This window comes from Saccopteryx bilineata, chromosome 3 (assembly GCF_036850765.1).
Source record: "Saccopteryx bilineata isolate mSacBil1 chromosome 3, mSacBil1_pri_phased_curated, whole genome shotgun sequence".
NCBI lineage: Eukaryota > Metazoa > Chordata > Mammalia > Chiroptera > Emballonuridae > Saccopteryx > Saccopteryx bilineata.
In genome coordinates, this window is record NC_089492.1 from 202,497,829 (window position 1) to 202,510,418 (window position 12,590).

Here is a 12,590-nt window from a genome sequence, read left to right on the forward strand (position 1 = left end):
GCCTACAGGAAACTCATCTAAGTAACAAGGATAAAAACAAATTCAAAGTGAAAGGCTGGAAAACAATACTCCAAGCAAATAACATCCAAAAAAAAGCAGGTGTAGCAATACTCATATCTGATAATGCTGACTACAAGACAGGAAAAGTACTCAGAGACAAAAATGGCCATTTCATAATGGCTAAGGGGACACTGAATCAAGAAGACATAACAATTCTTAATATATATGCACCAAACCAAGGAGCACCAAAATATATAAGACAGCTAATTATTGATCTTAAAACAAAAACTGACAAAAATACAATCGTACTTGGAGACCTCAATACACCGCTGACGGCTCTAGATCGGTCATCCAAACAGAGAATCAACAAAGACATAGTGGCCTTAAACAAAACACTAGAGCACCTGGATATGATAGACATCTACAGGACATTTCATCCCAAAGTGACTGAGTATACATTTTTCTCCAGTGTACATGGATCATTCTCAAGAATTGACCATATGTTGGGCCACAAAAACAATATCAGCAAATTCAGAAAAATTGAAGTGGTACCAAGCATATTTTCTGATCATAAAGCCTTGAAACTAGAATACAACTGCAAAAAAGAGGAAAAAAATCCCACAAAAATGTGGAAACTAAACAACATACTTTTAAAAAATGAATGGGTCAAAGAAGAAATAAGTGCAGAGATCAAAAGATATATACAGACTAATGAAAATGACAATACGACATATCAGAATCTATGGGATGCAGCAAAAGCAGTGATAAGAGGGAAGTTCATATCGCTTCAGGCATATATGAACAAAGAAGAGAGAGCCCAAGTGAACCACTTAACTTCCCACCTTAAGGAACTAGAAAAAGAAGAACAAAGACAACCCAAAACCAGCCGAAGAAAGGAGATAATAAAAATCAGAGCAGAAATAAATGAATTAGAGAACAGAAAAACTATAGAAAAAATTAATAGAACAAGGAGCTGGTTCTTTGAAAAGATCAACAAAATTGACAAACCCTTGGCAAGACTTACCAAGGAAAAAAGAGAAAGAACTCATATAAACAAAATCCAAAATGAAAGAGGAGAAATCACCACGGACACCGTAGATATACAAAGAATTATGGTAGAATACTATGAAAAACTTTATGCCACTAAATTCAACAACCTAGAAGAAATGGATAAATTCCTAGAAAAATACAACCTTCCTAGACTGAGTCAAGAAGAAGCAGAAAGCCTAAACAGACCTATCAGTAGAGAAGAAATAGAAAAAACCATTAAAAACCTCCCCAAAAATAAAAGTCCAGGCCCTGACGGCTATACCAGCGAATTTTATCAAACATTCAAAGAAGACTTGGTTCCTATTCTACTCAAAGTCTTCCAAAAAATTGAAGAAGAAGCAATACTTCCAAACACATTTTATGAGGCCAACATAACCCTCATACCAAAACCAGGCAAGGATGGCACAAAAAAAGAAAACTACAGACCAATATCTCTAATGAATACAGATGCTAAAATACTAAACAAAATACTAGCAAATCGAATACAACAACATATTAAAAAAATAATACATCATGATCAAGTGGGATTCATCCCAGAATCTCAAGGATGGTTCAACATACGTAAAACGGTTAATGTAATACACCATATCAACAAAACAAAGAACAAAAACCACATGATCTTATCAATAGATGCAGAAAAGGCTTTTGATAAAATACAACACAATTTTATGTTTAAGACTCTCAACAAAATGGGTATAGAAGGAAAATATCTCAACATGATAAAGGCCATATATGATAAACCATCAGCTAACATCATATTAAATGGCACTAAACTGAAGGCTTTCCCCCTTAAATCAGGAACAAGACAGGGTTGTCCACTCTCTCCACTCTTATTTAATGTGGTACTAGAGGTTCTAGCCAGAGCAATCAGACAAGACAAAGAAATAAAAGGCATCCATATCGGAAAAGAAGAGGTAAAGGTATCACTTTTTGCAGATGATATGATCCTATACATCGAAAACCCCAAAGAATCCACAAAAAGACTACTAGAAACAATAAGCCAATACAGTAAGGTCGCAGGATACAAAATTAACATACAGAAGTCAATAGCCTTTCTATATGCCAACAATGAAACAACTGAGAAGGAACTCAAAAGAATAATCCCCTTCACGATTGCAACAAAAAAAATAAAATACTTAGGAATAAACATAACAAAGAATGTAAAGGACTTATATAATGAAAACTATAAACCATTGTTAAGGGAAATCGAAAAAGATATAATGAGATGGAAGAATATACCTTGTTCTTGGCTAGGAAGAATAAATATAATCAAGATGGCTATATTACCCAAAGCAATATACAAATTTAATGCAATTCCCATCAAAATTCCAATGACATTTTTTAAAGAAATAGAGCAAAAAATCATCAGATTTATATGGAACTATAAAAAACCCCGAATAGCCAAAGCAATCCTAAAGAAAAAGAATGAAGCTGGGGGCATAACAATACCTGACTTCAAACTCTATTATAGGGCCACGACAATCAAAACAGCATGGTATTGGCAGAAAAATAGACACTCAGACCAATGGAACAGAATAGAAAGTCCAGAAATAAAACCACATATATATAGTCAAATAATTTTTGATAAAGGGGCCAACAACACACAATGGAGAAAAGAAAGCCTCTTCAATAAATGGTGCTGGGAAAACTGGAAAGCCACATGCAAAAGAATGAAACTGGACTACAGTCTCTCCCCCTGTACAAAAATTAACTCAAAATGGATCAAAGATCTAAACATAAGACCTGAAACAATTAAGTACATAGAAGAAGACATAGGTACTCAACTCATGGACCTGGGTTTTAAAGAGCATTTTATGAATTTGACTCCAATGGCAAGAGAAGTGAAGGCAAAAATTAATGAATGGGACTACATCAGACTAAGTAGTTTTTGCTCAGCAAGGGAAACTGATAACAAAATAAACAGAAAGCCAACTAAATGGGAAATGATATTTTCAAACAACAGCTCAGATAAGGGCCTAATATCTAAAATATACAAAGAACTCATAAAACTCAACAACAAACAAACAAACAATCCCATAAAAAAATGGGAAGAGGATATGAATAGACACTTCTCCCAGGAAGAAATACAAATGGCCAACAGATATATGAAAAGATGCTCATCTTCTTTAGCTATTAGAGAAATGCAAATCAAAACGGCAATGAGATACCACCTCACACCTGTTCGATTAGCTGTTATTAGCAAGTCAGGTAATAGCAAATGTTGGAGAGGCTGTGGAGAAAAAGGAACCCTCATCCACTGTTGGTGGGAATGTAAAGTAGTACAACCATTATGGAAGAAAGTATGGTGGTTCCTCAAAAAACTGAAAATAGAACTACCTTATGACCCAGCAATCCCTCTACTGGGTATATATCCCCAAAACTCAGAAACATTGATACGTAAAGACACATGCAGCCCCATGTTTATTGCAGCATTGTTCACAGTGGCCAGGACATGGAAACAACCAAAAAGCCCATCAATAGATGACTGGATAAAGAAGATGTGGCACATATACACTATGGAATACTACTCAGCCATAAGAAATGATGACATCGGAACATTTACAGCAAAATGGTGGGATCTTGATAACATGATACGAAGCGAAATAAGTAAATCAGAAAAAAACAGGAACTGTATTATTCCATACGTAGGTGGGACATAATAGTGAAACTAAGAGACATTGATAAGAGTGTGGTGGTTACGGGGGGGAGGGGGGAATGGGAGAGGGATAGGGGGTGGGAGGGGCACAAAGAAAACAAGATAGAAGGTGACCGAGGACAATCTGACTTTGGGTGGTGGGTATGCAACATAATTGAACAACAAGATAACCTGGACTTGTTATCTTTGAATATATGTATCCTGATTTATTGATGTCACCCCATTAAAAAAATAAAATTATAAAAAAAAAAAAAAATAAAAAAAAATAAAAAAAAAAAGACTTACCACGGAAAAAAGAGAAAGAACTCATATAAACAAAATCCAAAATGAAAGAGGAGAAATCACCACGGACACCGTAGATATACAAAGAATTATTGTAGAATACTATGAAAAACTTTATGCCACTAAATTCAACAACCTAGAAGAAATGGATAAATTCCTAGAACAATACAACCTTCCTAGACTGAGTCAAGAAGAAGTAGAAAGCCTAAACAGACCTATCAGTAGAGAAGAAATAGAAAAAACCATTAAAAACCTCCCTAAAAATAAAAGTCCAGGCCCTGACGGCTATACCAGCGAATTTTATCAAACATTCAAAGAAGACTTGGTTCCTATTCTACTCAAAGTCTTCCAAAAAATTGAAGAAGAAGCAATACTTCCAAACACATTTTATGAGGCCAACATAACCCTCATACCAAAACCAGGCAAGGATGGCACAAAAAAAGAAAACTACAGACCAATATCTCTAATGAATACAGATGCTAAAATACTAAACAAAATACTAGCAAATCGAATACAACAACATATTAAAAAAATAATACATCATGATCAAGTGGGATTCATCCCAGAATCTCAAGGATGGTTCAACATACGTAAAACGGTTAATGTAATACACCATATCAACAAAACAAAGAACAAAAACCACATGATCTTATCAATAGATGCAGAAAAGGCTTTTGATAAAATACAACACAATTTTATGTTTAAGACTCTCAACAAAATGGGTATAGAAGGAAAATATCTCAACATGATAAAGGCCATATATGATAAACCATCAGCTAACATCATATTAAATGGCACTAAACTGAAGGCTTTCCCCCTTAAATCAGGAACAAGACAGGGTTGTCCACTCTCTCCACTCTTATTTAATGTGGTACTAGAGGTTCTAGCCAGAGCAATCAGACAAGACAAAGAAATAAAAGGCATCCATATCGGAAAAGAAGAAGTAAAGGTATCACTTTTTGCAGATGATATGATCCTATACATCGAAAACCCCAAAGAATCCACAAAAAGACTACTAGAAACAATAAGCCAATACAGTAAGGTCGCAGGATACAAAATTAACATACAGAAGTCAATAGCCTTTCTATATGCCAACAATGAAACAACTGAGAAGGAACTCAAAAGAATAATCCCCTTCACGATTGCAACAAAAAAAATAAAATACTTAGGAATAAACATAACAAAGAATGTAAAGGACTTATATAATGAAAACTATAAACCATTGTTAAGGGAAATCGAAAAAGATATAATGAGATGGAAGAATATACCTTGTTCTTGGCTAGGAAGAATAAATATAATCAAGATGGCTATATTACCCAAAGCAATATACAAACTTAATGCAATTCCCATCAAAATTCCAATGACATTTTTTAAAGAAATAGAGCAAAAAATCATCAGATTTATATGGAACTATAAAAAACCCCGAATAGCCAAAGCAATCCTAAAGAAAAAGAATGAAGCTGGGGGCATAACAATACCTGACTTCAAACTCTATTATAGGGCCACGACAATCAAAACAGCATGGTATTGGCAGAAAAATAGACACTCAGACCAATGGAACAGAATAGAAAGTCCAGAAATAAAACCACATATATATAGTCAAATAATTTTTGATAAAGGGGCCAACAACACACAATGGAGAAAAGAAAGCCTCTTCAATAAATGGTGCTGGGAAAACTGGAAAGCCACATGCAAAAGAATGAAACTGGACTACAGTCTCTCCCCCTGTACAAAAATTAACTCAAAATGGATCAAAGATCTAAACATAAGACCTGAAACAATTAAGTACATAGAAGAAGACATAGGTACTCAACTCATGGACCTGGGTTTTAAAGAGCATTTTATGAATTTGACTCCAATGGCAAGAGAAGTGAAGGCAAAAATTAATGAATGGGACTACATCAGACTAAGAAGTTTTTGCTCAGCAAGGGAAACTGATAACAAAATAAACAGAAAGCCAACTAAATGGGAAATGATATTTTCAAACAACAGCTCAGATAAGGGCCTAATATCCAAAATATACAAAGAACTCATAAAACTCAACAACAAACAAACAAACAATCCCATAAAAAAATGGGAAGAGGATATGAATAGACACTTCTCCCAGGAAGAAATACAAATGGCCAACAGATATATGAAAAGATGCTCATCTTCTTTAGCTATTAGAGAAATGCAAATCAAAACGGCAATGAGATACCACCTCACACCTGTTCGATTAGCTGTTATTAGCAAGTCAGGTAATAGCAAATGTTGGAGAGGCTGTGGAGAAAAAGGAACCCTCATCCACTGTTGGTGGGAATGTAAAGTAGTACAACCATTATGGAAGAAAGTATGGTGGTTCCTCAAAAAACTGAAAATAGAACTACCTTATGACCCAGCAATCCCTCTACTGGGTATATATCCCCAAAACTCAGAAACATTGATACGTAAAGACACATGCAGCCCCATGTTTATTGCAGCATTGTTCACAGTGGCCAGGACATGGAAACAACCAAAAAGCCCATCAATAGATGACTGGATAAAGAAGATGTGGCACATATACACTATGGAATACTACTCAGCCATAAGAAATGATGACATCGGAACATTTACAGCAAAATGGTGGGATCTTGATAACATGATACGAAGCGAAATAAGTAAATCAGAAAAAAACAGGAACTGTATTATTCCATACGTAGGTGGGACATAATAGTGAAACTAAGAGACATTGATAAGAGTGTGGTGGTTACGGGGGGGAGGGGGGAATGGGAGAGGGATAGGGGGTGGGAGGGGCACAAAGAAAACAAGATAGAAGGTGACCGAGGACAATCTGACTTTGGGTGGTGGGTATGCAACATAATTGAACAACAAGATAACCTGGACTTGTTATCTTTGAATATATGTATCCTGATTTATTGATGTCACCCCATTAAAAAAATAAAATTATAAAAAAAAAAAAATAAAACATTGTTCAGACTTAAATATAAATAAAACAGAAATAATGTAAGTTATTTATTCTTTCTCTGCGGACCAGTACCGGGCCGTGGCCTGGGGCTTGGGGACCACTGTTTTAAAGCTTTCTATTGTCCCAAATTTCTCTTAAACTATCCTCATTTTTTAAAATTCTTTTTTCTTTTTGCAGCTCACATTGGGTGTGTTCTGTTACTTTGCCTTATACATCACTGGTTGAGGCCTCTTCTTCATATCTAACCAACTATTTATTCCTTTCAGTGTATTTTTCATTTCAGATAATAAATTTGACATTTCTGACTGGTCCTTTTGTATGGTTTTTATCTACTTTTTTATGCTTTTGGGCATTCTTATAACCCAAACTCTGGACTTTGTATCTGATAAACTGCTTGCCTCCATTTCATTTAGTTCTTTTCCTGGAGATGTTTCTTATTCTTTCATTTGAGGCCTGATTCTTTGTCTCCCCATTTTGACTGCCTCTTTGTGTTCACTTCTATGTATTAGGCAGAGCTGCTATAATTCCCAGGCTTCATGGGGTGGCCATATGTGGTAGGTGCCCTGTGGGGTCCAGTGAGGCATTCTCTTTGATCACCAGAGCTTGATTCAGTCATGTCTAGGATTGACATTCAGGCTGGCTGACTGTGAGGCTCAACCTTGAATACACTGTGCAAGTTGCTGTGTAGGTGCTGACCACATGAAGTAGAATTTACCTCAGCAAGATTTGGTGCCTGACAACATCTTCTTCTGGATATGTTGATTGTGAAGCATATTGGATCCTGCTCTGGTGTTTTCTGAAGCTAGCCCCTGTGTGTGTTTGTTGTGGATCACTTGAGTAGGACTCTGGTATAGGCCAATGCCAGACGTTCTGGGCAATCTGTTTGGAGCTACAAGCAATCTACATCTTGTAACTACCTCTGCTGTGCCTGGATGAATGTGGGATGGACCAAGTTGTACAACAATGCCAGCCTTACTAGCCTGAGTCCAGAGACAGATAAGCAAAAATCCCAAGGCAACTGGAGATCCACCTCTGCCTGCCTTGTCTGCCTGATGCTTGTTAGGCTCAGTCACTGAAAGGGCCACTGGCAGTACTCAAGCTGATGAGGTAGGTGCACAGTGAGTCAACAGGTAGTGGTGAGAGGTTGTCCTATGATGGGGAGGTATTGGTCTGGCTTAGGGGAATGTGTGGGGAAAGGTCCCCATCCTAAGACTACACAATTCAGTCTGTCCTGGATTTTTCCTGGACCTTAGCAGGGCAGAGCCACCTTGAGTCAGACAAGTAGGGCCTCTGAAGCTTGGAAGGTGAGCTTGCCAAAGCCTGGCTGGTGGTTCTAATGAATGCCTATCAGGAGAAAGTTCCAGTCAGGTTCATGGTAAGTAGGAGAAATAGTTCCATCCCCAAAGCCACTGAACTCAGTCACTGACACCTCCTGAGTCTGCCCAGACCAGTGTGGCTAAGGCAGCTTACTCCTCAGCAAGGTGTGAGCTCTGCTGTTTGGGTGAGAGGGAGGTCATAGTGTTGGTCTATTGTTTTCCTGCAGGCTGATACCACTTCAAGAGGAATGTTCACTTCAAGAAAGATGACATTTATGGTGTTTGAGAAGGACTTAGCACATGGATCCTGGTGGCTGTCCCTTCAGCTTTCTCTCCAGAGCTACACATGCTAGATTTTCTTTAAGCAATTCTAGTGCACTCCACCCTCCTTCTGCCAGAGCCCAGGGTAAATGGCTGAAAAAGGAATTTTATGCATTGACCTTTTAAGAGCGTGCCTGTGACTCTATTGGATTCCTGTTTAATTCTGAGGGAAAGTATCCTTGCTTTTCACAGCCAGATGTTATGTGGGTGCTTCTTCCTAGCTCTGGTGCTCTGGGCTGCGGAGCTAGGCTTGGAGTTTAGATTCTACATTTCTTTGGGGGAACCTTTAAAGTTTAGATATCCTTCTTGAACCTCAGTTGCTATCCATGGGATCAGGGCCAGACCTTTTTGTATCACTGTCCTTACTATCAGTCTGCATGTGGCTTCTTCTAGAAATCCTTGGTTATAGAACTTTTCTTCAGCTAGCCTTACATTTGTTAATAGAATTATTGTTCTATAATTTAATTGTAATTCATTTTGTTCTTGGGAGGAGGAGAATGTAACTTCCACCTACTCTGCTACCATCTTGAATTCCCTTCACTTTCTAATAATATAATTATTGTGTATTCAACTCACTCTTTTTTATTTATGAATTCATCACATTAAATTATTAAAATAATAATCTCAATCAATATGTTTAAAGATTTCCTAGAATACTTTTCCCATTGATACTTTACAAAGGGTTTATTATATAAGTGACTAATGTAGATAAATTTTGTATATTATATAAGTGACTAATGTAGATAAATTTTGCATGGGCTCAGTTCAGCACTGGGCACTATGTGTCTGCCCAGGTTGCATAACTGTGAATCCAGTTCTGTACATAAAACTATAGTTAAATTAGCTTCTCAAACTCTCCATGAACTCTCAGAGGCTCAAGAAATTGCTACATATTTTCAAACTTGTGTAAATTCACTAAATATCTTGTGTATCTTCACCAAGACACACTCGTCTCATTGGTCTTCTCATCACCATGCGGATTCTTATCTTTAACAGCAGCTTGTGCTTACATAATTAGTGTATTAGTTTCACAAGATATAGTTGGCTTGAATAATCCTTCACATAGGGAAACTTTAATGAAAAAAGTTGCATGTCTATGTATGGCAAGAATCTCTGCTTTGCCAAATCACATAAAGAAGAAAACAAAATTATCAGCAAACCTAATGTGCACTCACACACACCGAGACACAGAGGAATATGTGCTCACAAGGAAGACTCACCATTTCCAGTGACAGTGATGTTCCGTTGGATGGTTTTGGTTTCTGCATGTGTGAAGATATATTTGCGGAAATTTTTGGATTGCTGCTGGAAATTCAAATCTAGTTGGTTTTCTGACACCTTTTCCAAATGGTGTAATAATTCCTTGTCATTTGTAGGCCGGTCAAACACAAAGCATTTCCGCCTTGGAAAGAACTTCCTGATACACTCCCTAGGCAGGTTGGATTTCTCAATTTGGGGATTCTTGCCTGTAGAATAGAAAAAGGGGAATCATTGATGAGATGATCTTCAGACAAGGAGATAGAAGACTTTTATTTCCAAGGACCTTTGTATCACTGTAACACTAGTGCCTGTAAATCTTCTTTTACTTAACCAGGCAAATCAACCTAATGTTAATTTACCCAAAGCATAAAAATTTAGATTTTTTTTTTTTGTCCAAAGCCAGGTATAAAGGAACTAGTCCTGGAGAAGAAGGGGAGACATCCATCCCAAGTGAAGAAACTTATGATTGTTTTTCTTAGCCTTTCCATGGTGTCCAGTGGCTCTCTTTAATAGATTTTTGTTTTTAACGATAGATTAAATTCCCCAAATTCAGAAATAGTTTTGATATTATAATCCTCATGTTAGAAATAAAATGAGTGCTCTAAAGCAGGGGTCCCCAAACTTTTTACATAGGGGGCCAGTTCTCTGTCCCTCAGACCATTGGAGGGCCGGTGTATAAAAAAAAACTATGAACAAATCCCTATTATGCACACTGCACATATGTTATTTTTAAGTAAAAAAACAAAACGGGAACAAATACAATATTTAAAATAAAGAACAAGTAAATTTAAATCAACAAACTGACCAGTATTTCAATAGGAACTATGCTTCTCTCACTGACCACCAATGAAACAGGTGCCCCTTCCAGAAGTGTGGTGGGGGCCAGATAAATGGCCTCAGGGGGCCGCATGTGGCCAACGGGCTGTAGTTTGGGGACCCCTGCTCTAAAGAAAGAGTAAATTATTTCCTGGTAGAAATAATTATATTTATGGGAGAAATATTACATGAAAGACAGAAAATACTCAGAACAGTAAAGAAATACTTCTAAAAATCAGAGTTAAAAGATACAGTGACGGCCCTGGCTGGTTAGCTCAGTGGTAGAGCATTGGCCTGACGTGCAGGAGTCCTGGGTTCGATTCCCGGCCAGGGCACACAGGAGAAGTACCCATCTGTATCTCCACCCCTTCCTCTCTCCTTCCTCTCTGTCTCTCTCTTCCCTTCCTGCAGCCAAGGCTCCATTGGAGCAAAGTTTGCCCAGGCGCTGAGGATGGCTATGTGGCCTCTGCCTCAGGCTCTAGAATGGCTCTGATTGCGGCAGAGTGACACCCCAAGATGGGCAGAGCATCGCCCCCTGGTGGGCATACTGGGTGGATCCCGGTCGGGCGCATGCAGGAGTATGTCTGACTGCCTCCCTGTTTTCAACTTCGGAAAAATACACACACACACACACACACACACACACACACACACACACACACACACACACAATACAGTGACATCAGAGAAATGGCGCCGTGAGGAGCATTCCCGATACTTCTCAAAATTTCAACAAGTTCTTCAACTAGAGACAGAAAAATTGATTCCTGGAGTGTCTGTAAGTCCCACACACTGAACAAAAAGGTATGATTGGGTGAAATGGTGGCTAAATATATAATTAACCCTGAAGGAAATAAGACTGAGAACGGAACACTCCTCCTTCCTCACTAACCTGAGCAAGGGCTGCTTTCACTTGGAACCAAGAGAGAATGAGCTAGGGGTGTGGAAGGATGGGCTGGGGCACAGAGGTCAAGCCAAGGAAAGAGTGTGCCTGCGGTGAATCAACCCACGCGAGCTAATGCCAGCGCCGGACCCCAGCAAAAGCGGGCAAGCGGAGGCCTCTATTACTCCTGATATCCTGGTCAGCGAGCACGGATAGTGTGTGAGAGGTTCCTCCTAGTGCCCTGGGTTTGGGCACCCACGTTCTCGGACAGAGGGGCAGGGTCAGAGACTTCTGCATGGGCTGTGACCAGAGTCTTGGTGTGATCCCTGCTCCCCCAACAACAGCATGTGGGGAGTGCATGAAAGCAAACTTCCCTACACCCAATTTCTCTGGGCAGGTCGTCTCGGCTAGCCATTCTGACTAACATCCCAGGGAAGAAAAAATTCAGAACAACTAGGAGGAGGTGTGGCAGGCAGCTTGCAGACAGTCTTTGGAGCAGATCTGCAAATCCAATTGCTGAAACTAGCTTAACCCATAGTCTGTTCACCACACAACTGGCCTACGGGGCTCTAGCTGACAAGGTCTTCTCTCTCAGCTCAGCAATCTGAGACAAGAGACGTGATATTTTTTAGTGCCTCTTGCTCTGCATGTAGGGGAGGGGGAAACTTCCTGTCAGCTGATGCAGGGTGAAAAACACACTCCTACGGAACAAACCTCAGAGAACACTGCAGAAGTAGTACAGGCTAGGCTGTAGGCTTCTTAACAAGGAAGAAGCCTGCAGAGAGCAATCCGACGGAATGCTAAGGCAAATTTAACTAGGCATACCTGGGGAACTGAACAGATGTCAACACCCCCCCCACACCTGCTTAAGCTGGTGGTTCTGATTGGCAGAGCTTTCATACTCAGGGCTGTGTGCTAACAAGAGGGACTTGGCAGCTTTTAAGACCTCCTGTTCTGCAGGCAGTGACTAGGCATCTTCTTCCCAGCCAAAACAGGTTACAAAGTGCAAAATGCCTGGGGAGTGTGGTCCCACAGAGTGCTAAGGCATACTAGACATGCTTG

At 38.9% G+C, this 12,590-nt stretch overlaps 1 protein-coding gene across 7 annotated transcripts in view; it reads right to left on the bottom strand.

Annotated features, from left to right (window-relative positions):
* LOC136330942 (guanylate-binding protein 4-like) overlaps positions 1 to 12,590 on the bottom strand; it is a 221,631-nt gene that overhangs the window by 32,891 nt on the left and 176,150 nt on the right. For all 7 annotated transcript variants that reach the window (XM_066268587.1, XM_066268589.1, XM_066268585.1 and 4 more), the window contains one exon: positions 9,790 to 10,035. In XM_066268587.1, coding sequence (XP_066124684.1) covers positions 9,790 to 10,035 — 246 coding nt within the window. The remainder of the gene's footprint in view (positions 1 to 9,789; positions 10,036 to 12,590) is intronic.